Here is a 25,095-nt window from a genome sequence, read left to right as displayed (position 1 = left end):
AGGAGCAGCAAAAATATCAGGCAAAGATAGAGTTCAGTTTTTATACTCAAATTTTTAATTTTTTGTATTAATTTTGTATACTCCTTGTCTTTGTATTATACAGGTCATTCATACCGTTTATGATATAGTAAATAGTAATTACACACACGAGGTGTAACAAGCATCGTCCCGTCACCCTCAGACATGCATCATGCGCACACACAAACACACTCTCTCATTCAGTATCTCTCTCTCTCACACACACACACACACAGTCTCACACACACACACATACACATCCCTTACACTTATTAAACCAAAAAGATAAAAATGTAAAACTTTTTTTTTAACCACAAAACTCCCATTTTCATCCTCCATTGTCACCAGATTCACATCATCTCAATTCTTATTTTGAAAATGAGTAGACAATACTTATGTTTTAACAAAATAAAAAACAAATAAAGAAACATAAAAAAAATGCAGGAAGGCAACTAAAGATGCGGGCAAAGAGATTCCGAAGACAGAGCAGGTTAATTCAGATCTCAGTCTTTAACTCTTCAGGGAAACAGAAGCACAAATGAGCTGCAGGTAGAAGAAGGACTGGCTGACATCTGGACAGTTTACCGTGAGTTACAGATGACTGAAGTCCAACTTGACATTGTGGACTTTGACAAAAGTCCAACGTGCTACAGAATTTAGAGGCCTCGATTCATCTCTATTCTGTCAGGAAATGTGTCCTCAGTCAAATGTCTCTCAATATGAGCCAGTGTATGTTAAACTTGTAGTAGGGAAGGTGCAGGATTGAGGAAGGCAACACAAACTAGTTAAAAAGGGCACTCTGCAAGGCTTATGGCACAAATAACAGCACTGAGAGAAGCAGGTGCATAGTGGGGCCAAAGCTCAACCAATGACGTGTTGTGAAGGTGGGGTGAAAAAACCATCTGTCACCATCTGCAGGGTGTTAGCAAAGGACACTTCATTAAAATATTCTGCCTGTCTCCACTATGAGCATCACTGGACAACAAGTACACCAAAGTGCTTCAACACACACTGCACCCAAAAGAGAAAAAATGGTATCTTAATGAATCAGCTGGAAACTCTTTCAGTCATCAGTGAATAAGAATACAGAGCAGGGATTTGTGGTATTTATTGACCTACTTCCAAGGTTCATATCATAGTTATCAAAAGCTGAAACATGTTGGTGTCTTTGCTCTTATATACTATTAAACATTTGTCTTCTCCATGCACCTTGGAAGCTGGTGAAATTGTGCCAGAAACCCCTTCTTTAAACTAGAGTACAAACAGTTCCAAGCAGCTCAATTCAGAGTGCATGAAGTGCCCATAATCTGTATCTATGAACAGGGAAACCTTGAGAGTGATAATCCTACCTGCCCTTGGCTGGACTGAAAATGAGGCCGATTGACAGTGATGGTGATATGTCTGAACAGTCAGTCAGGAGAGTATGTGGACTTGTGTATCACTGAGGGGAGAATATATGAGGACGCTGCTTGCTGAATGCAAAACAGAATGATTAAATCTGGTTTAGTCCATGTACGATGGAGCCACATAAAACACTGGGTGTCAGTAACTGCAGTAGTCGTTAATTGTTGCTTTGTTTTTGCATTGGAGCACACACCAATGCTCAGTCCGTACACACATGCTAATACACATTCAAAGCCCAGATTTGCTCCCATAGCTGAGACTTTCCAAAATCACGACCTCATACACACACACGCGCGCACACACACTCTCTCTCTCTCTCTCTCTCTCTCTCTCTCTCACAAATTAATTAAAAAACAAACAAACAAAAAAAAAAAGCCGTCATCATTCTTGGCCTTCCTCCATGCGCCACTTTAGGAAATCTTCCTTCCGTGCGTCTGGTTTGATCTGGTTCCGCATGCCACCGAGCAGATTGGAGGTGGCTTCAGAGGCCACTATCAAAGGTCGGACCACAGTGGGTGGGATCTGCCGCAGGACGCCGCCCACAGCACCGGGCAGACCCTTCTGTTCATGGCCGCGGGATGCTACATCGCACAAGGTCTGAGCTGTGTCAATCACTCCCTGCAGAGCAGAGAGAGAAATATTTGATGTTTTAGTACATTTAAATACCAACAGCTAACCAGGCTACTGAAAGAAATCTGTTTCTGCAGGAACGGTCAATTAATTGATTTTTTCTATAAAATGTCAGAAAAAGTTCCAGAGCACGGTGACGTCTTCAAATAGCTTTTTTGTCTAAATAACAGTTAAAAAGCAAAAGATTTCCAGTTTCATATCATAGCAGACAAAGGAGGAGGCTGAAATCAGCAATTTTTTGGCATTTAAAGCAGAAGAAAATGACAATTTTTATTAAAATTTTTTGCTTATCAATTGACTAATTTATTAATTATCATTTCATTGAAGGGCCTTTACTACTGGAGGCCGTCTATACAGGTACTATGAGAATTTGAGAGCTGAAAGAGGAGTTCATGTCTAGCTGGCGCCATCATCAATTCTGAGAAGTTTGGTTGCACGCACCTCTCTGACGGTGTCGTAGGCCTTGGCCACGCCTTCTCGGAGGTCTGCAGGCTGAGCAGCTCTGCGGGGCCGGCTGGAGGGGGCCCGGCCTTCTGTGATGGCGAAGCGGTTAAGCGGGGGAGTTGGAGAGAGGATGTCGTACACTGTCTCCGCTGTGGCCTGTATGAGAAGCACAAAGACATCAACAATGGAGTTACAGTCATCAAATAACTGAGGCCAAAGGGTGGACATAACATTCAGAAATTTAATAAGCTCAGTCACGGGCAGTTTGCCCTGAAACAAATGTATGGTCCAAATTTAGCTCCTGTTTACTGAACATCCTGTGCAGACTGAGTACCTGTATGGCCTGCACCAGCCTGTTGCTGAGCTCCAGAGCAGCTGATGCCGTGGAGGTGCCAAAGGATGCTGCCCCCCTCTGGAGACCTCGAATAATGCGCCCATCCTTCCTGTACTGCTCTATGGGCAACCAGAACAGATCCCTGACTCCATGGACTGGAGAAACGCAGATGGAAATAGGCGAAAAGAGAGAGAAAGAGATTAAACAGGATAAAGAACATGTAAATGTTAAGCTGACAGTGTGTACAATGGTGTGTTTGGAGCAGATACAAGCCACATCAACTCACACAGCTGGACAACCGAGTGCATGGGGCCAACACCTCCCAGAATGCCCGGCAGCTGATTCTTCCTGATGTCCGTCAGCCACTCAGAGACGGCGTACTGGATCACTTTGTCCACACCGAGGAGACTAGAGGTGTTGGACAGGAAAGAAACTTACAAATGAAAACTCAACCGTTTTGCCTTTCAAACACGCTCTAGACTCAAAAAGTCACAAACAACTGAAGAGATTTGGGGGACAGGAACCGAAACGTCTCTTTATGAACTCATGAGAGCTCTGTGTTGGTATGGAGGTGTGTATTTATACCCGTGTCTGCAGCAGAGCCTCTTCAGCTTCAACTCAGAACAGTTTAACTGGGCCAGACCGATCAGAATCCCTGCAAATGTTCCCTGTGAAACAAAGAGCGAGACAATGGGAGCGTGAAAATACAGTCAGCCTGGACAATTCCTGATTAAATACACAGAAATCCTTTACACTTCTTTATTATAAGCTTTTGGCCAAACTGAGTGACACCTGTTTGAGTGACCTCTCACCTGTTCAATCACAACATGTTTGCCATGATAGTCCAGCCAGATAGGCACTTCAGAGGTGAAACGAAACTCCCTGGAAACAGCGGGGTGGGAAAAGAGACACCATTTTAACATTTTCAAGTTAAGAATATTTTGTTTATAAGAGCAGAGTCAGACTTTGCGGTGAATTAGTGTTTCCATACCGGAAGTAGATTGGCTGGTCGGAGGAGGAGGTGGAGCCGGCAGAGGAGGAGCTCTGCTCGCTGTAGGTAGTTTCAACAGAAGCCGTGAGGTCGGGTCCCAGACCAGCAGCTGACTCCGCCTCCTCAGACGCCTTCTGGGAAGGGTCTGCCTTCACTGTAAAACACATGTTCACCAGAGCAGAAGGATCAAATACAGGATCAAATGTTAAACATGCTCAAAACTGGTTTGACTAATCATTTAAACGTGTTGCAGTCAGTAAAACAGTAGCCAGAAGCCAGTGTGACGGATTATGTTTAATATGAAAGAATAAATATTGATTTGTAGCAAAGAAAAAAAGAACATCGTCAGTAGCTCACCTTCGGTTGCAGGGTCCACAGGCAGGTAAGGGTTAACAAAGGAAGCTAGATTGCTGAAAAAGTCCTTCAGGAAAAACAGTGCGTCCTGACAGGAGACAGAAAGAAGAGGCTGGTTAGATGTGCAGAGGTCACAGGAGCAGCCCGTTCTACTGTCAGATGGTACCAAATGATCAATGTGCCTCAAAGACATTTCTGTGGCGTGTGCAATGGCTCATTTTGTAAACCACTTGAAACTGCAATCTACAATCCAATACAGTTCTAGTGCTGGCATGAATGCCAATTTGTGACTGTGGCATTACTATGCAAAACAATTTTTTGCAAACAGAGTTGGATTCTTCTCAGAGGGTTGAAACACTCACAGAACGAACAGCTTTGAATAAAATAGAAAACCAAAGACTCATTTAAAGACTCATTTACTTTCTTCATTTTCTACACAGTTAAAAAAGAAAACAAATTTTCCCTGTCGATCTCAAGCCACTTTTTGGATGTCCTGTACTCTCAAAGGCAAACAGTTACCTGGTCAATGTTAAGTCGTAGTGGCAGCAGGCTGATCCGAAGACAGCACTCTGGACCACCGAGGCCAGACTCTGGACACACTTGCAGGGCCTTCACTGTCAGCTACAAAAAACAAGATGCACAGTAGATATCATATACCTGACACAATCAATATCCCCTCCCTCCCGGCTGTCTGCTGTCTCACCATGTTGGAGTGGGCTCTGCGGGGCATGCTCTCGCTGGTGTAGAGGTAGAGGAATTTGTTGATTTGTGAGGAAGCCAGTCGGTCTCGAACCTCCAGCTCCTGGACGATGAATACCTGCCTGGAGAGGGGCTGCTCACCTCCGGGACCCACCCCGACCCCAGGTGCCACTGTCCCCTCCCCGTCCTGTCCCGCTACAGCCACTGGGTAGGACTCATGCTGGAAGGACACCTGGAGGATGAAGGGTGTTGAAAAAGATGATGTTCATATGTGTCTCAGTAGTGGTGAAGCTGCAGAGCTACTGAACAAGTTACTGCAGTTTTAAAATGGGAAGCAGTTCAGTTTAGATTCAAGCTGAATAAAAAAAAAGAATAGTTTGACATTTTGGGAAATACCCTCATTCTCTTCTTTGCCAAGAGTTAGATGAGATCAATACCACTCATAAATCTGTGTGATACATATATGTGGAGTCAGCAGCTGGTTAGCATAAAGACTGGAAGCAGGGGGAAACATCGAGTCTGGCTCTGTCCAAAGGCTATAAAATCTTCCTATGAGAGTGCTATTGATCTTTTCAGCAAGAAAGCCAATAAGCATTTTCCCCAAGTGCTGAGCTATTCATTTCATTGTCATTTCAAACCAAATGCTTTACAGCCTAATGGAACATTGGGTGAATACCCACTGAAAAATGGGCACATATGGTGCATAAGTTTAACAGTCAAAATACATAAAAGCCTAAAGTACATAATTGTGCTTATTCTCAGATCACTTTCAGTATTTGAGAGAAATCAATATTAAGATAAACCAACTAAGAACCACTTCTAGTCTCGCTTTCATCTCAATCCATCATACACACATACTGTATACATACCTTGGTAAGCTGGATCTCCATCAGCAGCGTGTGCTGGCGTCCGCTGCCTCCAGCCCAGCGCCATGAGTTCTGGGGTCGAGAGGAAGTGACGGAGCGAGACGGAGACCCACGAACACCAGCGGGGGCTGAACGACCTCTGTAAAGAGAGGGGGGTGGAGATGGGGGGAGCAGTGAGTGAGAGAAAACTGAACATGCACAACACACACTCAGGTGAACAATTATCATGTCTGTTAATGTAAACATTGTATGAGAAACTAGATTTCTGCTCATTTGACTTGTTGGCCAGTGTGTGTGTGTGTGTGTGTGTGTGTGTGTGTGTGTGTGTGTGTGTGTGTTACCTGTTTGCGTGCTGGGCATGTATGGACATGGGCTTGCCACCAAAGTCCTTGCCCCCGTACAGATGCCAGACCACGGAGATCTCCCGCAGCACCACCCTGCTCTGCGGCACCGGGAAGCGGCTGGGTGCTCGGAGCAGGTCTGAGCTGCCCCGAGGCCTGGAGAAGTGACTGTCCTTCACTCTGATGGGCCCCGGGGACAGCACCGTCACCACGGGCTCCCCGTCCTTGGGCTGTAACAAATCCCATGTGTGGACATTTTGTGAGCAAGCATACAGATTACCTCTGAAAAGGAGTCAGAGGAACAGAGAGAGAGACTCACAGGAATGCCCATGCCGGGAGCCTCCAAGATGCAAAAGTCGTCATTGTCAGTGGAGCCCTCGGAGCCCTCGTCTGACATCATATCTGCCTGTGCCTCTGTTGCTGTGGCAACCAGTCCGTCAAGCTCAGAGTCTTCACCCTGCTGGACCGAGGGCCTGCGCTTCGAGGCTTCACCAGGGAACAGGTAGACGGAGACGGGCGAGCCTCTCGGCATGGAGGGTGAACCTGGACAAAAGCAGAGAATCCATCAGAATCATCACAAAGATGTAAACACTCCACCCTTTTCTCCACCCTTTTCTACGGATCCGTATAGGTGCTTGTTGGCTGGAATGAGTGTTAATGTCTGAGTATAGTTCCAGGTGAACAGGGACACTCCAGACACTTTGCCAGATCGAACACATTAGTCTGTACAGTTGTGCAACAACACAAAGCTACACTTCCTGTCCTTACATGGAAACCCAGATCTGAGGTGCTGACGACTCAAAAGACCTATAAGTTGAATGATTACGCTGATAAAAAAAATACAAAACATATTAAATTATCTCATTGAGTCAAGGTGTGACAATATACAAGGAAACGTGGCTCACAGCAGAATTTTGTTGAACCACATCCTGTTGGGATGTTAAATTGTGTTGCAGTACCTGGATCCAAGCTCTCTTCCCGGTGGCTCTTTTCTGTGTCAATTAAGGCATCAGCCAGGTCGTACTGGTTGATCTCAGCGGTTTCAGCCGGAGGACAGGGCAGCACAGACGCAGGACTTTCTGACAGCTAACAAGACAGAGTAGAACACCAACGTCAGACAAACTCTTCAACATGTATGGAATTGTTCTGTTCTCTGCAGCAAACCTGCAATGTAACTGTATTCAATCACTATTCTTTACATGGGAAATTCAACGTCAAACAATATTCTTCTCTTGGCTTCGTTGTTTTAATTCTCTGGTAAATACACCAGCCTTACTGGTAGTTTCTGGCCAGCGATTTCAGTGGGTGAGGCGTGACGCGGCGGGGGGTGCAGGTCACCCTGGGAGACCAGGTACTGCAGCATATTGACCAGGGCAGCACAGGAGTCAGCACAGGTATGAACGTGGACCACATTGTTGGAGCAACGGAGCTCAAAGAGAGGCTGAGACTGGAGAGCAAAGAAGAGACACAGAGGAAGCACATCAATATGAATAAGAGGAGGGTCAATAAAAGTGGTGACAGAGAGGAAATACATGGAATTACAGTCATGGTGTTGAGCAGTTTGTCATGTTGGATCTTTGGATCAGTCTCTGCCAACACATTTGTTCACTTGTTTTTTTCATCTTTCATGAAATATATCAGACACTGACAAGATTGTCTCAAAAACCTGAATTCAGTGTGTATGAGTGTGTGTGTTCGTGCACTAGCTGTGCACACCTGTGCAGCAGCTTTCTACATTATGCCATGTAAAATAAACAGAATTTAAGGTATTTAGACAAGGAAAGACAAGCTGGCTGAGGGTTGGATGAGGTTAAATAAGATACATCTCCTATGATTAATAGACCAGTCAGCTAGTTTTGGGAGTAGCTGATGACTGCTAAAATGCAGCCCGATTGCATTGTTACATAACAAACTTTGTACAGTTATACACCTTGTTACTGATTGGCTAAAAGGACAGCCGCATCACTGCTGAAGCAGGACATGTTTACTGTCGCCTCCATGGTTTTGGTTCCATGTCCAAATGAAAAGTGATCCTTGTCTTAAACTGCTGTCTGAAGCTATTATTATAGTGAAACTTCATTATGGTAAAACAAATATTTATAAACACGGGGCCTGTGCTCGTTAGTGGTTTCTGAAGGAAATTGAACTAAATTACAATGTTTTGTTTACCCTCACATTTTTCTCTGGCAGGGGTAGTCATTTTTATGCTGCGGTGCTTCGTGGCTGCTGAGTGAATGTGAAGGAAACACAGGTATGTAAACAGATGGCGAACACTCACCAGCTTGCCCGTATCGCTGCCTTTCCATGTGGTGATGGCGAGCTCCAGCAGGTCAATGTCCAGAACACACACGTAGTCTGAGACACAAAGACACACGGAGGCTTTGATTAGACTGCAGCTCATTTTGACACTGATTCTTGTTATACTGACCACTGTACTGGCCCTGCTGTTTGATTTTCTTTCTTAGCAAAACATTTTAAATGGACATGACATAACTGGCGAACCTTAGCAACATGACTCTGCAGAGCGAGCGCTACAAGAAAGGATCAGCTAATGACACATAAACACAGCATGTGTATCGTGTGTCTCACCTCTCCGCAAGTCCACGGTGTCAGTCTCACATTTGTCAGAGAGGTAGAGAGCAGAGTCATCCAGGATGAATCTGACCACGACATAACAAAACACAACTTACACAAAGATCTGAGTCACCGGCTCATGTAATGTGATACAAACTGAAAGCAGCGTTTCAACATATTTACTGTTCCAATAAATTCACGATCAGTGAGTGAAGAGTACCTGAGGTGGAAGGTGGCAGTGTCTACAATGATGTTACTGGACAGAGAGAAGGACTCTGCTGTGAACAACACTCGCAGTGGCAGATACAGAGGTCTGGAAAACAGACAATCACAAGATGAGTGTGGAAAAAAGGGAGAAAGATACACTGTACATTAATTTTACCACTTTACACACCTGTAGTCGACAGCACAGGTAGCAAGGTGTGTGTGGAGGACAGTGATGACGGCAGGTGCTGTGTATCCTAGAATGGGATCGTCGATGACATCCAGGAAGTCAACCACCTGTAACAAACAAACAGACTCAGTTGGTAAATGACAAACATTTTAAATTCATCCACCTAATCTGGTTTCGATTTGCATTTTTCTGCAGGACTCAAATGATTTAACTGGAAAATAAAACAGAACAAATTGCATTTGCTGCAGTAATAACAAATAAATCTAATAAATAAATGTGGTTATGCAATCTGTCATATTAATCACACTTTACTAGCCACAATGTAACAGAATATACTTGTTATCTCTGGGAGCAAGAAAAAAGAAAGCAAGGAGAAAAGGTTTTTCTCGTCCTTTTTTTTTGGCAGGGCTGGTGATTTATTGTTGGGACCTGTGCGGTGAAGCGGGCTGTGTAAGCAGGCGGTGTAATGTTACAGGTCAATATCTGTGTCCAACTCTCTGGATGCGTTTTTAATGTTTTCTGGATGGAAAGATTCTCCGATAATGTTTATCTGTTCTGTATAATCAGTCTCTCATATCCACCATAGCCCACATACCATATAACCTTTCACTTACTTTGTCATTAACTGTAATTTTACCTTTTTTAGTGTCCCCACTTTCTCCAAACCCACATCTACATCCAGTGGTGGAATGTAACTCAGTGTTTACTCAAGTTCTGTAGTTAAATACAAATTTGAGGTACTGCAGTCTTTTCCTGTCGCTTTATACTTCTACTCCACTACATTTCAGAGGAGAATATTGTACTTTTTAAGTAGAGCTGAAACAATTATTTGATTAATCGATCGACTGACAGAATATCAATTGGCAGCTATTTTGATTTGAGTCATATCGCATGAAAAAACATTTCATGGTTCCAGTTTCTCAAATGTGAGACTAATGTTTTTCCTTGTAATTATTTTAATAATTTAAATGTATTTTTAATCATTTTGAGACTACTGGAAGGCAAAACAAGCATTGTGAAGATTCGGCCTCTCTGTGATTGTGAAGCATTAATTGATTAATTAATCAAGAAAATAATCCATAATGAAAATCCAACTACTCTATTAAAACAAACTACAACAGTAAAATCCTGCCTTTATTTTAATGCACAAGTAATAACAATCTAATCACAGTCACAGGGGCCATTTCTCTGCATTGAGTACTATCACTTTTCATACTTTAAGTACATTTTGCTGATAAGACCTGCATACTTCTACTTCAGTAAAGGATCTGAATACTTCCCTCAGCACTGTTTACATCAGTGATTTGATTTCTATGATCTGTACGAGAACTTTTTATTTCCCTGTCCTGCTTCTCACCTGCTCGTGCCAGCTGTGATTAGTCTGCGTCATGTAATGTCGCATGGTGGCACCTTGAAGTCGAAGGGCAACCAGAAACTCCTACATGGAGAAACAAAAACGAACAGCGTTTCATTTCAAAGTCGCACCAGCTGTAAAATTGGCCGTTTGAGGAGGACGTACCTTGACATTCCTCTGTGGGTCCAGTGTGACTTTAATGGCTGTGGACAACATCTGTAGCTCGCCCTCCCTGTTGCTCACGCTGCTCACACCCACCTCTGTGGGGTAGATGGTGGGGTCCAAGTGCTTTGGGGGAGTGAAGTTGGGCATCTCCAGCCGCTGTGGGATGGGCGTGTCTTTCACCACCGCTGGAGTGATGGGAAGCAGGGAAAAAATTTAGATTTTCTTCTTAGCAGTACATCTAATTCAACATACGTAAAAGAGGAAATTCGGTTCCAATTAAATGTTCGGAAACAAAATTAAAATGTGCACCTTGATGGTAGAGCTCCACTCGTTTGCTCTCCAGGCACAGGAAGTTGAGATTGGGGTCATTCTGGTGCTGTGCCACGCTAAATATCTTCCCCCCTTCAAGGTCGAGCACAATTTCCCCATGACTCTGGTCCTCCTGCATCAATGTGATGGAATGGAAAAGGTTAAGAAACACAGAAAATGGATATGGTTAAAATAATTGCGAATGGATCAAACAGAGCTGTTTTTAAGGTTTTTGAAACAAGTCCAAGTTCAGTCTCAAGTCTCTGAGACAGTGGAAAGACGAAACAAGGCAGGTTTGCTGAGTGTTATTTGTTTCTGTCGAGTTTGAATGGAGTGGTTTTATAATGAGTTAACAAGGCAGGTAGGTTTGTGTTCATGCGCTGAAAGACGGAAACTTGAATCCAGAAAGTGTACAGTCTTTTTCTGTTTAGCAAGGAAAACATTTATATTCCCTTTCTTGACATGTTGTGCATTTGTTTGTTTATTAGACTAATTAAAAATCGTAGCAAACAAGTCAAGTCTCCTCTGGTTTTTACCAAGAAGCCTCAAGTAAGTTGAGTCTCACAGCAGATGAGTCCAAGTATCAAGTCTCCAGCTCTGGATCGAGCCATTTATGGGCGCAAGTGCACTGCCCTCGCCTCATTATATTCAGGGTCTTCTAAATAAATGGTTAGCAGCGACATGGTTCACCTTCCTGTCTGTTCTGGCTTGGAGGCGACCTTTGCCGATAATCACAGTGAGGGAGAGGAGGCTGAGGTTGTGGTTCGGACGGGAAGCTGACTGTTGAGTCCTTCCAGCTGATTCACTGGCCAAGTAGAAGTGAGGCTCGTCCTCCTCTGAATCAGAGTCTGTGGTATAGAGAGAAAAGACAGAGGAAAACACATTAATCTGTTATATCTCTTCCATTTTAATCCAAATACAACACAAACTGCTTGACTAATAAAAGATGTTTTGGCAGGTTAGTTGCTCCAATAGTTTTACAAGTTTTTCCACCAAAGCAGTCAAACTCACCCAGTCTAAAGGCCGACTTGCACAGCTGGAACTCGTCACGGTGATGGCTGCTGTGGTCGGGGCTGTGGGCCGAGGGAGGGGGAGGCTCCCACATCAACAGATCGTTATTGATCCTTTTGGGCGAAGGGGTGGGTGAGGAAAATCAACTTTGATGCAGGATTAATGTAAAAGACCAAAAAGGAACAAAGCTGGAAGACAAAGCTATTTCTAACATAAGTAATGACAGTTCCACATGAGCAACTCCAGAATAACGACAGGAGCAACCGAAGAAAAGACCTAGAAATGCAGCCTTGTAGCCGTATGCCTAAACAACCTTTTTTTGGGGGGGGTACCTGGATAATATTAGCTTGGACAAGAGTAATCACATGTGCTTCTGCTGATGTACCTGTTGTAGATGCTCTGGAAGGCCTGTTTGCTGGGCAGCAGGATGAAGGCCAGCGGCAGGCTGATGTCCACAGCACACTGACACTGAGCGACACACTGCGCCTGAAACTGACTCATCTCCTCTGGGTCGGCTGGAATCACCATCTAAAACAAGGAACAAGGAACGAGATTGGTTTGGAAACTTGATGATGAGATGGCTGATAAACGGAGTCAATCAGTGTCAGCCCACCTCCTCAGTCTCAAACATGGTGCGGTTGGAGGAGAACGGAGAGCTGGTTTTGTCGTTGAGTTCACAGTGACTTTCAAAGAAGGCGGCCCCGAGGTCCCTGATGAGGCCCAGGTTCATCCCATCCAGACCTGCTGTCGGGCCCTGAGCATCACCTCCTCGCACATGCACTGATATCCTGTTCACAGAGACAAATAATCCTCACTTGTGGTAGTGTACATTATAACAATATGTTGATACTGATGAGCAAGAACGACTTGACTTAAATCAGCCTTTAGACATAAGAGACCTTCTCTTGGAGAGCTTCTGTACAATGAAGTGCTGATTTATAGTCATAGGTAGGCTCTACTCAGAGTGTATGTCGTAGTCCTCAGTGTAGATTCAATGCACAAGTATAAACTGCACTTTAGTCAAGTCGTTCTTGCTCATCAAATCATGAGTATGTTACAATACACCACGGATTAAACCTTCTGGACTGATTTTTAATTACTCTCTTGATCACCATAACTAACCTGGGCAGAGCATCTCGGCTTCTCTTCACTCTGATACAGGGGAAAGAGCCGCCCTCCCAGCCCTCATATGACCCTGGCGAGACACAATCCATCAGTTCTCCATTATGTTGAAAATACAGCCAGGACAGGACTACATGCAACAGCAGAAGCTAACAAACGGACACATTTTGTGCAGCTACATCATTATGGAATAACAGGAATTGTAAAATCTCCAGAGTGTAATTTATAATGTGAAACATACAACATCAAGCAACTTCCAGCATCTCGCTCTCACAAAAAATGATTAATGGCACAATATCAACAAAAACGAGGGGCTTTCCATTGAGAGGCTAACTTAAGTCTCTGACTGAAGTGATTACAGTCGAACTATTTGATATGTTTTACTGTCTGAACTCCCAGGAGAGCAACATTAATACAGAGTGGATCAGCCTGTTTTAAACGACTGAAGCTGAAAACACATTGGACTGTTTATGTTGATCAGTGGGTGTTGGTCAGCATACTGTACGTCTATCTTCAGTTGCTCTTTTCGTGAATATTCAGTCAGTATAAACAACTTTTGTTTAGGGTTTGTGTGCGTTCCCACCGTGCAGGTCGGTGAAGGAGGCCTCCAGCAGCTGGGTGAGGCAGGGAGCCCACGGCTGTCCCGGGAGAGTCTGCTCGCTCTGGAGGTCCGGGGCCTCCTGGTGCTTCAGCTCCAGCTCCATCAGCTCCAGTACCAAGGTCTCCTGCCGCACAGCCCTCTGGGTCGGAGGCCGACGCTTAGGGAGGGGCCGCAGGTCGGGTATGGGGAAGCGAAGCCTGAGGATGGCGTGGGGGGAGAGGAGGGTGAAGGAGGAGCACAGCTCACTGCTCTGAGTCTGAGGGGAAAGAAAGTCAGAAATCACACTGTAATTATTAATCAATAGTGACTGAACATGGATTTTAAGAAATGATTCACAGAGTCACAGACGGTAGTCTGCTGTCGTCAGTCACTGTTGACCACTGGGAAGCTTTAGTAGCTACCTAAGAAGAAGAAGTGCTTATTTAGTCTATCCCTGGCAGTTCAGTTCATGTTTGTGTCAGCACAAATACGATCGGTCACACATGACAGGATTACTTCTTCAAGCTTTTCCAAAATGCTTTGTGTATTTTTGGTTTTCCAAAGTCATGCTGGCGTAGAAATCCATGACTCTGCACAACCAAACTGGATTACTGAAGCCAAAATGATACTGTGTTTTTAAAATACTTTTCTGCTCACTTATGAGCAAATCTGGTTTATTACACAGGTGGGCGGCTGTACAGAAGAAGAGCTACCCCAAATTAGGAGGCTCTGCTTGTATTAGGTACATGTATTTCCTCTCTCATTACAAACTGCTTTCATTGCTGATATACTTAATTGTCCTTAAACAGAAGCAGGCCCAATAACACTTATGCTGATTTGTGTTTTCAGTCGATGGTGTCAGTATGTAAATAGTTTCTCTATGATGGAATAAATGCGTGTGTGGTTCCACCTGTATGAGTCCAGGTCCAGCAGTCTGTGTAGGACAGTGGCTGAAGGCTTTGCTCAGGCTCTCCAGTCGGCTGAGGATGTCCAGGTCCAGCTCAGCGCTCAGCTCTGCCAGCTCCACCCGCACTACACTTTCCCGCCGCACCACCCGCTGTTTACCCTGCCAGGACACGAACACAGTCATGTTTCCATCACTTCTGGGCACATTACATAGACTTACATTCATTTCCTGGAGACTTACCCTAACCATAACCACTACTTGCATTACACTAACCCTAACCCTAAACTTAACCCAAATCTTCACCCTAAAATTTAATGATTTATGTGACGGGGCGTTTCGTCCCTATAAGGAAAGCGAGTCCCCACAATGTGACTGCGTAAATAGATTTATGTCCCCACAACCCATTCTGTACACACACACACACACACTTGTACTTGCATTCCCTAGCCCCTTACTTTGACTGACTGTAACCATCACAACAAAATACCTATCCCAGACCCTAACCCACACTCAAACCTAAACCTAACCCAACCCTTAAGACACATTCTGAACCCCCAAAGTTGTGAGGACTGGCTGAAATGTCCTCACTTTGCAAAAATGTCCTCACTCTGCTGGTTAAAACCTTTTGGTCCTCACTATATACCAAGTACTAGTGTACACACACACACACACACACACGTTAAATGATGGATTGATGTAGCCGTTTTCAGATTAATTATCATGTTATCAGACAGCCAGATTTTGATTTTTATGGCTACATTTTTTGTGCAACTAATCAATATAACATTCCACTACGGGAAGCTCTTGGCTAATACATATTTATTATACATCTCATTAGACAGATTCAAGTCTGGCATTGACAAAGTCCAGGATTGAAGTGCAGTTTTATTGATGTCAAAGTTGTTTTTTGGAGGTTTATGCCAAGGATACAATTTTGTCAGTGAAAACATTTAGATAGGAATTAAAAAGTAGCAAAAAAAAAAAGGTTTTTAGAAACTTTAGTCAAAAAAGTTTGGTGCACCCTTTAAAATAAGGGAGTCATCTTTTTTTTTGCTTTACTTTTCAAACTCGCTTTACTTGCTCTCATGCTTCATTTTAGAATAGGTAATTTTTCCTGTTGTCTGTCTGCTGTTAATCCTCGCAGCCGTACTTCAAAGCACAGTCTTTGTCAGGGCCTGGTGTTAACACTGTGACACTACACTACTTCATCCACTACACAAACCAAACACACACGATCTGCACAGCACAATGTGAAGACGTTTTACACAAAAACAAACTGAAAATTACTTAGAAACCATTTCTTTGAGATAAGAAAGGTTTTACACATATATCCTGTCAGGGTGTGTGTGTGTGTGTATAAATGCGTACCCTACGCAGGTGTTTCTCACTGAGGCCGTAGTGTAGTTGAGCACACGGTCTGGCTGCAGCTCCAACCGTGAACATGCCAGCTTTCTGGAACTGAAGCAACTGGAAAGAGACACACAGAGACACACATTGTTCTCTTAAGTCTCCCTTATCAGTTTGTGAAGAGAGCAACAAACATGAACAACTGGGTTATATACTCTCATCTGACATTTTTAGGTCTAATTTGGGTCACTTTCATTTGCAGTTTTAAATCTGTTACATATTTTTCAGATGTTAGACGTTATAAGGACCTTAAGTGATTACTTAGAAACTGGTCACACTGAAGATATAATGATATAACAAACAATAAGATCTTGGCACAAAGATATAACTAAGTTTTAAGTCTTACAGTGTGAACACAGCCACAGAGTCAGAGCTACCCGGACAGACAAACATTTTGTACCTCACTATACTGAGGCTTTCCGTCCTCCCAGAGGCACTCTAACAGTTCCAGTCTGCTGAAGGAAAGGTCAGAGGTCACAGCCCGACTGTGGCGTCTCCCGCTTCGCATCTCACAAGCAACCTGCACTGCCGCTCCAGTCACTCTGAGAGAGAGGACAAGATGAATTAGTCATTCTCAGCGAGAAGAAGCTTGTAGAAGCTCTCAGTAACAGCGTGCGTGCGTGTTCATGTGTACTGATGGCAGTAAGAGTGGGAGTCAAAGCAAGCAAAAAGCCAGCAGCGAGAAGAAACACAAAACTTGGTGAAAAAAACAAAACAAGTAGGCCACATTTTCAATACACGTGCTGCAATTTACATGATGTAAATGAGGCAAACCTCCCAGAACACATTCCTTAAACCTACAGGCTATTTAACTTCATCAAGGTTTATTGTCCATTTTTACATCTCATTTGTTTACCGAGCAGCATCTTATTAAGAAAAGGAGATACAGGTTTTAGGTGAGGAGCCATGTCGTGTGAATTACAACAAACCAAACACAAAATACGTGTCTGTGTTTTCTACCTGAGATGGGAGTGTGGGCAGGCCTTGGCAAAGCCGCCTCTCAGATGGTGGAAGTCTCTCTCGCTGAACATGCTGTCCTTGAAGAAAGCCAGCTCCCGGAAGAACACCTGAGACACCTGAGCCAATGACGAGGCTCCGTCAGTCCTAGAGGGAGGATCATCCTGCAGCAGGCTCAAGGTGAGGCCGCCAATGGTCAGTCGCAACAATGCATCAGGCTTCATCTGCTCTGTCTGGCTGTTGTGTGAGCGTCCTGCAAGTTAGAGAATGACAGCTCATTTTTAAAAACAAAATAAGGAAATTTTAGGTGTAAATATGTGATATTTGAGACCTAAAGATTCCTCCAAAGTGCTAACATAAATCCTTTACTCAGCACTGCAGTGATTTTACCTCTGGTCCGGCTGCTTGACTGGGGTAGACTCTGCAGACAGCCTGGTACAGGATATCTCCTGGAACAGTTCACCATGCCCTGACAGGGAGAATTAAAGTGGAAATGAGATTGCTTGTGACTGGAAAAGTAAGTTTATAAGTATGTAAGTACAGACAGAAAGAGCACACATAATGCCATAGCATAGCTTGGTGCTGCTATTTGTAAATACTTGCAAAATACCTTACAAAGGACAAAAAAAAAATGGAATTTAACATTAGAAATACCAGCCCTATCTTCTGCATTAGTAAACCATATCAATCGTTCTAATCAAGGGATAAAAAAAATGAAGGAGATAATCTTCTCTATGTATGTATCTACCAAGTGCTTGAAACTATAAAAACGTACAGACACTCACTCACTCACTCACTCACTCACTCACTCACTCACTCACTCACTCACTCACTCACTCACTCACTCACTCACTCACTCTCACACACACACACACACACACACACACACACACACACACACACAAGGCTGTACCTGTGCAGACAACGGTGCAGGCTGTGTGAAGCTGGCTAGACTGTGTGTAGAAGACTCCATGTCACTGTCTGACAACTCGCTGCCAGACCGCACAGACGTCACGCTACTGGTCATCCCAACAGGACCCATGGAGTAAAACATTTCTGCAGGCCAGTGCGCACACGCGCACACACACACACACACACACACACACACACACACACACACACACACACATACACAGAGTGATTCAATACACACACTTCATGGCACATCGCTCCACGGAAAGGAGCAGCAGGAGTGTTTTTCAAAGTCATTTCCACTCCATCCAGGTTTCTCATTAAACAGACGTCCCTTTTACACAGAGATCCCACAATACTGTCACAAAGAAGGCCTGTAATTACTCCAGCTTTGTGTTTTCACACTGAACCAAACAATGCCAGCACGACGGCATTCTTTAAGGAAAAAGAGGTGTGACAGTGTGGCGTTTCACCTCCGCTGTCGGCTTAAAGCCAGAGCCCCCAATGCCCCTCAGTCCGTGTCCCTATGTTTTATACAGCACAATGAGGCACAATAACGGTGCAACATATATTGTATGGCTGCTACATTTTTATTTTATTTTCTCTATTTTTACTCAGAGTGGCTGGCCTGGTTACAAAATACATGCCTTTAGGAGCAGTCCTGCTGATTATGATGTATCTCACACAGACAGTTTAGTTGACCTTTGCTGCTCTGCGTACCTCCATTCTCCAGGCTGGTGATGTAAGGGTCCAGCTCAGGCTCAATATCCCACTCCCTGTCTCTGGGACTGGAGCCCAGCTGCTTACTGAGGTCTTCTTCAATCATACGCAGGTCGTCTGAGTCTAACGGACGACTGTGCACTCCACCACACTTAGTCTCTGGCTCTGGGGGAGAGAGGACAAAGACACAGTTTTATGAATGTGCATGAGAGACAAAGAGATGGCAAAGGCCGAGCGTGACCTCACATTTATGAGGTGTTTACAGATGTCTGTGACCTTACTCTCCAGCTTTAAACAACAGAGGAAACAGCACAGGCTTGTTCTCTGCGTCTGAGTGTATCTGTTTAGAGTCCTCCTGCCTTTGAGGAATCTCACATTATGTATCGCTTAAGCCTCCAGGCGCCCAATTACCTTCTAGATTCTAGATACAGAGGAATTATTGAAGAAGCAGTGAATTTGTGGTTTTATTGTGTGAGTGCATGCATGAATAAAAGCATCATTTGTGCATTGGACTGATCATAAGTACCAAGGATAAAGATAAGAGTATTTACTACTCTGTTTGTAAACAGAATATAACTCTGAAGGCTAATGTCCATTTGAATATAGTTCATTTGTGTTATCGATACTGGCCTCGCTATGACCTGACTGTTCATTTTTTAAATCAGAGACGCACATGACTCATCTTGCGTCATGCCATAACCACCTTCATATAGTATTAAACATAAAATGCAATGCTAATGAAGTCCAAGAATTGCATATGGAGCACCGAATAGGAAGGTCAAGGTGAAATGGCAGGTGTAACCCTGGCCCAGGATTGCTGCTTGTTTATCACAGAGGCTGTCTTTTAATTTACCAGTGTCGATGCAGAGGGCTGCCAGCAGGTCTGTCAGATGGGTTATTTGATCTGGAGACAGCAGCATGTGGACGCAGCCCACCTTCCCATCCAACTCCAACTGATGAACACATAGAAACAGACAGGACACAGAAGCCAATATGAGACAACAGTCGCTTTTACCAAACTTTCAGTGTAATACGGTATGCAAACAAAAGCGTGCGCGCGCACACACACACACACACACACACACATACACACACACACACACACACACACACAAACACACACACACACACACACCTTTGGTCCAGGCAGCATGTCGTTCTGTTTGATCTTGACGGTGGTCTCGATGAAACCAGAGCAGCTTCCTATGAGCAGTGGCTGAGATGGAGGACAGGGAGGGGATGTGTGGGCCTTTGCTTCTTCTTCCTCTTTCTCAGCATCTTCTTGTTCTTCTTCTTCCTCCTCCTCCTCCTCTTCTCCTTCACTTGCTGTGGCTGATTCTGAGTGTTCCTCCTCAGGAGGACCCTAATAAATTAGGGGAAATCTATGAGCATTTCTGGTTATAAATTAAATTCAGTACCTTGGTTCCCTCCCTTCTGCTTTATCTCCGCACAGTCAGTCGAGTTTAGACATCATGGCACATTTCCTTACATTACAAAAAGCCATTTACAGACAATTAATCTTATACAAAAGAAACTTCCAAACAACGAGAAGATCCACAGTGATATGTTACTGTAAGTTTACAAATTAACACATGTATGTCAGGTTTCCACAGAGATAAGTTTGCATTTTAATAAAAACAAATGTAAGTTGCTGTTCTTTTGTTTTTTGCAACACTAGCAATAGAGAAAATGTCATCTTGTTCAAACACCACTGTCGGAGTAAGAAGTTGATCAGCTGAATAGTCATAAACCCCTTTCACTAATCCACATCAGCTCCTCCTGCACTGCTCATGCTGTGGCGCAGAATGCTGTGTAAGCATTTTGAGTTTTCGCCCCATTTCTGAAGAATTATTCTTTCATATTTTTTGCTTTTAGTTTGCTTAATCTTTCATGTCCCTGTTAATAATCACCTGTGGTGTGCCGGTGCTGTCGTAGAACAGCTGAACAGCGCTCAGCTGGAGGATCTTGTGCAGGAAGGCGGGCGGCTGGTGGATGTCGACAGGCAAAGCAGTCTGGCTGGCCGGATCTCGCACCGCCTCATCAAAGTACTCCAGCCTGGAGAAACACAGTGCAAACACTTTATCTCGTGCCATGAAAAAAGTTACATCCTGTATGTACGGGATCAAATGAGGATGTTCTGAACTGAGAGGAAAGAGTTTGCTGTAGTCACACCTGTGTGCTGACAGCAAGTTGGTTTAAGCCTTAAACAGCTTTGCCTTGTAGCGATGGTCCAGTGAGTTTCTCTTAAAATGAAAATCACAGGACCATCGCTGCAAGGCAGAAAACTTAGTCAAAGTCTTCATGGAAATTATTATTAGTTTTTAAAATTAAAATACCTGCCAATGGCATGCTGATCAGTACAATGAGTCTTACTTTGTATTTTCCCACAGGGGACTGACCCAGTGGCCAAACTCTGCATTGCTGAAGTACAGTTCTGCAGTCAGGCCCCATGCTTCACAGGACTCAAACCAGTTGTTCTGTTAAAAATCAAGCTTTTGAGACGACAGAGCCTTCTGGCCACTGACCCTAGATCAACACAGCCATCCTGAGCAACTTTGTTGATAAGCCACGAAAACAAAAAGGGTTCAGCAATGTCGCAGTAAACCACACTGGGAACATGTGGCACCAGTGGAAATAAACACAGAAACGCGACGGTGGCTACCTGGTGATTAATCACATGAGTGTGTAGGAGCGGGTTGCAAATCCAGTCTTAATAACAGCTGCTGAAAATAATGATGCAATAAAATACAACAAATCTTGAAGAGCAATAATCACTGTCGATAAATCATGATTTTTTTTTTTTCTATAGTCATATAACCAGTTATTGCTCTGCTGTGGCCACAGTGAACAAATGCATCAATGTCAAGGTCACAGCCTCCCCTGACATCACACATTAAGGTACAGCCAGCAGTAACGTGTGGCCACCAATAAAACCCTGTTCAGGTGAATGAGCTCCTCAATAAGCGGACCTGTCCAAAATGAGCTTCACACTGAGGCCATCTGAGGATTCAAGGCCAAGGAGTACAAGTTCATAACTGAGCAGGGGCCTCTTCTCCTTATCTGCTGATGAGGAGAGAGAAGATGAAATCTAATTCTTGGCTTCCATTTTGCTTTGCCTGTCTCCTGGCTGTAATATAAGTGCTGATGTGGGATCGCCTAAAAAGCTTCAGCTCCAGTTTGTGTTACAGTTTGTACCCCTCTAGCAAGGGCTGCAGGACATGTTTATGTCTTTGTGACCATGCCCCTTTGATAACAAGAACACTTGTCCATACGTGCACTTAGAAAAAGGAGGCCCTCATCACAGTGTTACGCAATCACTGCAACAATGAAATAAAGAAGTGAGAACCAAAGATGCACAATCACAAACATTTAGTGTCTGAACAGCAAAAGACATGTTTAAATGAAAGTAGATTTGATTTCATAAATAATGCATTGATTTCCACTATTTAGAAAGCTGTAAAGATGTAATATTTCATCACAACCACCTTATATGTTTTTATTCCAATCAGGCCTTGAAGTTTGTGTTCAGGTGATGTGTTTACTAAAGAAAACGGAGCAGAGATGAAGATGAGATGGAGAGATTATGCTCTATGTGATTCTATCACATTCAAAACTATCATGGGTGCTACAAGATAATGATGAGAGAGGCTTAGTTTTGTATGCACCATGTTCTTCTGCAGAACAAATCAAGCGAGGATTTGTGAGGATCCTTGACATATTTATAGAGCAGTGTAATTCATTAAAAGGCTTCTCAGGTAGGCTTTTCTATAAATATGCTTTTGCCAAACGAACTGTGGAAGTGACCTTTGAAGTTGCATTTCAAAATGTGCCACGAGCTGCTCTCTATCAGCACGTTTCAGCATGAAAACAGTAGCACAAGTAATGTAATTAGCTACAGGATGCATACATTTACACTTATTGTAGTATTAACAAAAAGAACAAATCGAATATACAAAATAAAGGACATACAATGACGAAGGAGGCACGATAATCAAAAGGTCTTCCATTTTCTTTGCAGCTCATTTCCAGGACCTACCGTTTGATGTGCATCTCTAAGGCAACGCCTGTTTCCAGGTCCAGGGGCTGGTGCTCGATGCGAACGATAGTGTCTATGAAGGTGACTTTAATACGACGAAGAACTGCAAGCACAGATGAGATGAGACATGCAAAGGTTCATTGGCACCGATCTTTCAAATCATCTCGTCTAAGCCATGTGTGTTCAGATCAGGTTTTCCTTTGGGAGAAATATTCTGTAACTCTGTCAGAGGGCACATTATTACTGTGGTGGAAGTTTGTATGTTTGTATGTTGACGCTGTCACTTCTTCACCAAGTGAGGACAAACACAGGTTTCACTTACCCGTCTCAATGGTTTGTGCAAACATCTCAAGCCCCTCCAGCTGGGCAGGCGGCTCCTCCGATGCCTCTGGGGGGTCCTTCAGGCACTCCTGAGCCAGCTGCATGCTGGACGTCATGCTTGATGACCAGCCTTGGGAGTCCCAACCCCCAGCTTAGTGCAAACAAAAACACATGAGATTCAGTTATTTCAGTACTTCAGGGCTTCTGTGTAAATGATTTATTACTGAAGATTCAACAGCAGGCTTGCCTTGACCATGTCCCCTCTTTTACCTGTTTTCACTCTGTACTTTGGCAGACAGATAGCGTAAGTTACATGTGTGGACTACCTTTGTGACCGGGACACTAAGTTCAAATGATTGAACTGTCAAAAGTATGAGACAAATTCAGCAATGTACACATGGAGGTCCAGGTTGAACCTCTTTGGCTTTCTGTAGACCAGCATAGAGCTGAGAAGATTATCTTATCTATGGATTGTCTGGAAATTGATCAGTTATTACAATAGTTGAGGATCAATTATCATTTTTTAAGAAAATGATGCATATAATTCTCTGGTTCCCATGACTCAGATGTGGGGATTTGCTGCTGTTCTTCCTCATATATGACAGTTAAAGGAATATATGGACTGTCACTCTGACAAAACAGCTAATTTGAACATTTCATCCTGGGCTCTAGAAAAATATAAAGGGCCTTTTCACTATTTGCTGACATTTTTTGTATTTCACTTGAATATCAAATCACACCACATGGATTATCTCTACATCAGGAACATTTTGGGGAAAACAGTCATAAAAACAGGGCAAATCATGATTTTGCACCAGACTTTTTAAACTGAGACTGCGTGGCTAATACTGATAATCCCTGGATGATGCCCTCACTGAACCTGCAGCGGACCAATGCACTTCAGTATCCCAGGAGGAAATCCCACAGCTCGAGTCAAGAATTTGTTTTTCAGTGAACTTACTGGTGCGGTACTTGGGTCGACATGTTATCTGGAGACCAGAAACTTCTAAGGTGCAGTGATCAGTCAGGAGAGCTTGCCAGGGGATGGTCACAGTTATGCTGCTCACAAAGCCATCCACTATCTCCAGAGGAGCCCCAAGAGACTCCAAAAGCTCATTGACGGCCTGGATCAAAGGTCAGTATGAAGCACAAAGTCAAACAAATTAGAATAATTACTTCATATTTGTCTCATCACTCTGGGCACAGACTTTTAAAAGCAAATTAAGTAGACAGCCAACACGGCAGGGGAATATATCCACTCTGACTGCTTGGACACTGGATAGAGGCACACTTAATCTGTTTGGCTTATGATGTGTTCCCATAAGTGCATTTCCTTGACGAAATGTGAGCTAGGCTAACAGCATGACGTGGGAGATTGTTGTTGAACTCGATCGCAGTTGCGAAACAGTCAAGGGTGCACGAGTCCGACAAAAACACGCGATGACTACTGCTGGGCTGCCAAGTTGACTAACACCGTCTCTCCTCTTTTAAAACTCACCCAGACATCAAGGTTGATCTCCTTGATGACACCGCTGCCGTTGTATAGGTCCAAGCCCAGCTGGTCCAAGCTCAGTCGTTCCTGCAGAAAGTGACCGAGGTAGTGCTGTAAGAGGTACCGACAGGCCCGCTTTTTGATTGAGCCTGACCAGGGGAAAAGCCAGCGAGACATAGGGCCAGAGAGAGCGGGGAGAGGGAGCGAAGAGGTGGCGGAGGAGAACGAGTGCGAGTACAGTCCTTCGGCAACTGCATAACAGACTAACACCAAGTGTGCAAAAACAAGGAATGAGCCACAGCTAGCTAGAGGGGGCTAAGGAAGGGGTAGACCGTAACTCAAGTTCTCCCCTCGGCTTGACACAAAAACTCGAAAATCCTTTGTCAGGACCGACGAGGCTCCCACGTTACTTGACGAGACGTTACTCCAACTGTCCGTAGCTGTCTCGGCTCATATTTTTGGTGCGTTTGTGTCGAATTCGAGCGACAGGTCCGGTTAGTGCGTATCTCTTGTTTCAGGGTTGTTTATTGTTATCATACGCCAACTGATGGTATGGTAGACGTACGTGCGTCACGCGTCACCGTGACGAAAGGCGAAACCCGGAAAGGAGAGACATGACGCCAGTCAGGCGCCATCTTTGTAAGGTCAGTCTTTTTTTTGTAAATTACCCCTGTTTTTATATGTAGATTTAGACGGTAGACCAAGTAAAATTAAAACTGGCACAGAGACAAGTGATTGCCATTTTAACATTTT

General features: G+C 43.9%; 1 protein-coding gene across 1 annotated transcript; it reads right to left on the bottom strand.

Moving 5' to 3' along the window:
- Positions 1-32: 32 nt before the first annotated feature.
- Positions 33-24,896, bottom strand: atg2a (autophagy related 2A). The gene is made up of 42 exons (XM_076739035.1): positions 24,349-24,896; positions 23,812-23,974; positions 22,852-23,001; positions 22,530-22,632; positions 20,404-20,548; positions 19,629-19,856; positions 19,347-19,446; positions 18,494-18,658; positions 17,775-17,917; positions 17,252-17,330; positions 16,865-17,114; positions 16,305-16,446; positions 15,866-15,964; positions 14,501-14,656; positions 13,594-13,867; positions 13,011-13,083; positions 12,502-12,676; positions 12,274-12,416; positions 11,889-12,001; positions 11,568-11,725; positions 10,878-11,010; positions 10,569-10,753; positions 10,407-10,487; positions 9,050-9,156; positions 8,876-8,968; positions 8,671-8,741; positions 8,360-8,436; positions 7,358-7,528; positions 7,041-7,167; positions 6,401-6,624; positions 6,082-6,311; positions 5,744-5,879; positions 4,879-5,106; positions 4,695-4,796; positions 4,179-4,263; positions 3,822-3,975; positions 3,643-3,712; positions 3,416-3,498; positions 3,117-3,238; positions 2,831-2,985; positions 2,494-2,652; positions 33-2,040 (listed from the first exon to the last, which is right to left on the bottom strand). Exons 1-42 carry the CDS (start codon positions 24,517-24,519, stop codon positions 1,804-1,806), a joined length of 6,060 nt encoding a protein of 2,019 aa, XP_076595150.1. The 5' UTR covers positions 24,520-24,896; the 3' UTR covers positions 33-1,803.
- Positions 24,897-25,095: the final 199 nt, after the last annotated feature.

The sequence above is a fragment of the Chaetodon auriga genome, chromosome 9 (genome assembly GCF_051107435.1).
Source record: "Chaetodon auriga isolate fChaAug3 chromosome 9, fChaAug3.hap1, whole genome shotgun sequence".
Lineage (NCBI taxonomy): Eukaryota > Metazoa > Chordata > Actinopteri > Chaetodontiformes > Chaetodontidae > Chaetodon > Chaetodon auriga.
The sequence above is the reverse complement of the archived record's forward strand: the minus strand, read 5'-3'. Positions and strand labels throughout refer to the sequence as shown.

Excerpts from the sequence above, each read along its gene's own strand:
- atg2a (XM_076739035.1), bottom strand. The coding sequence starts at position 24,519 with ATGTCTCGCTGGCTTTTCCCCTGGTCAGGCTCAATCAAAAAGCGGGCC. Across the intron at positions 10,488-10,568 it reads ACCCACAGAGGAATGTCAAG|GAGTTTCTGGTTGCCCTTCG; the intron begins GTACGTCCTCCT and ends TTCTCCATGTAG. Across the intron at positions 3,713-3,821 it reads GACCAGCCAATCTACTTCCG|GGAGTTTCGTTTCACCTCTG; the intron begins GTATGGAAACAC and ends CGCTGTTTCCAG.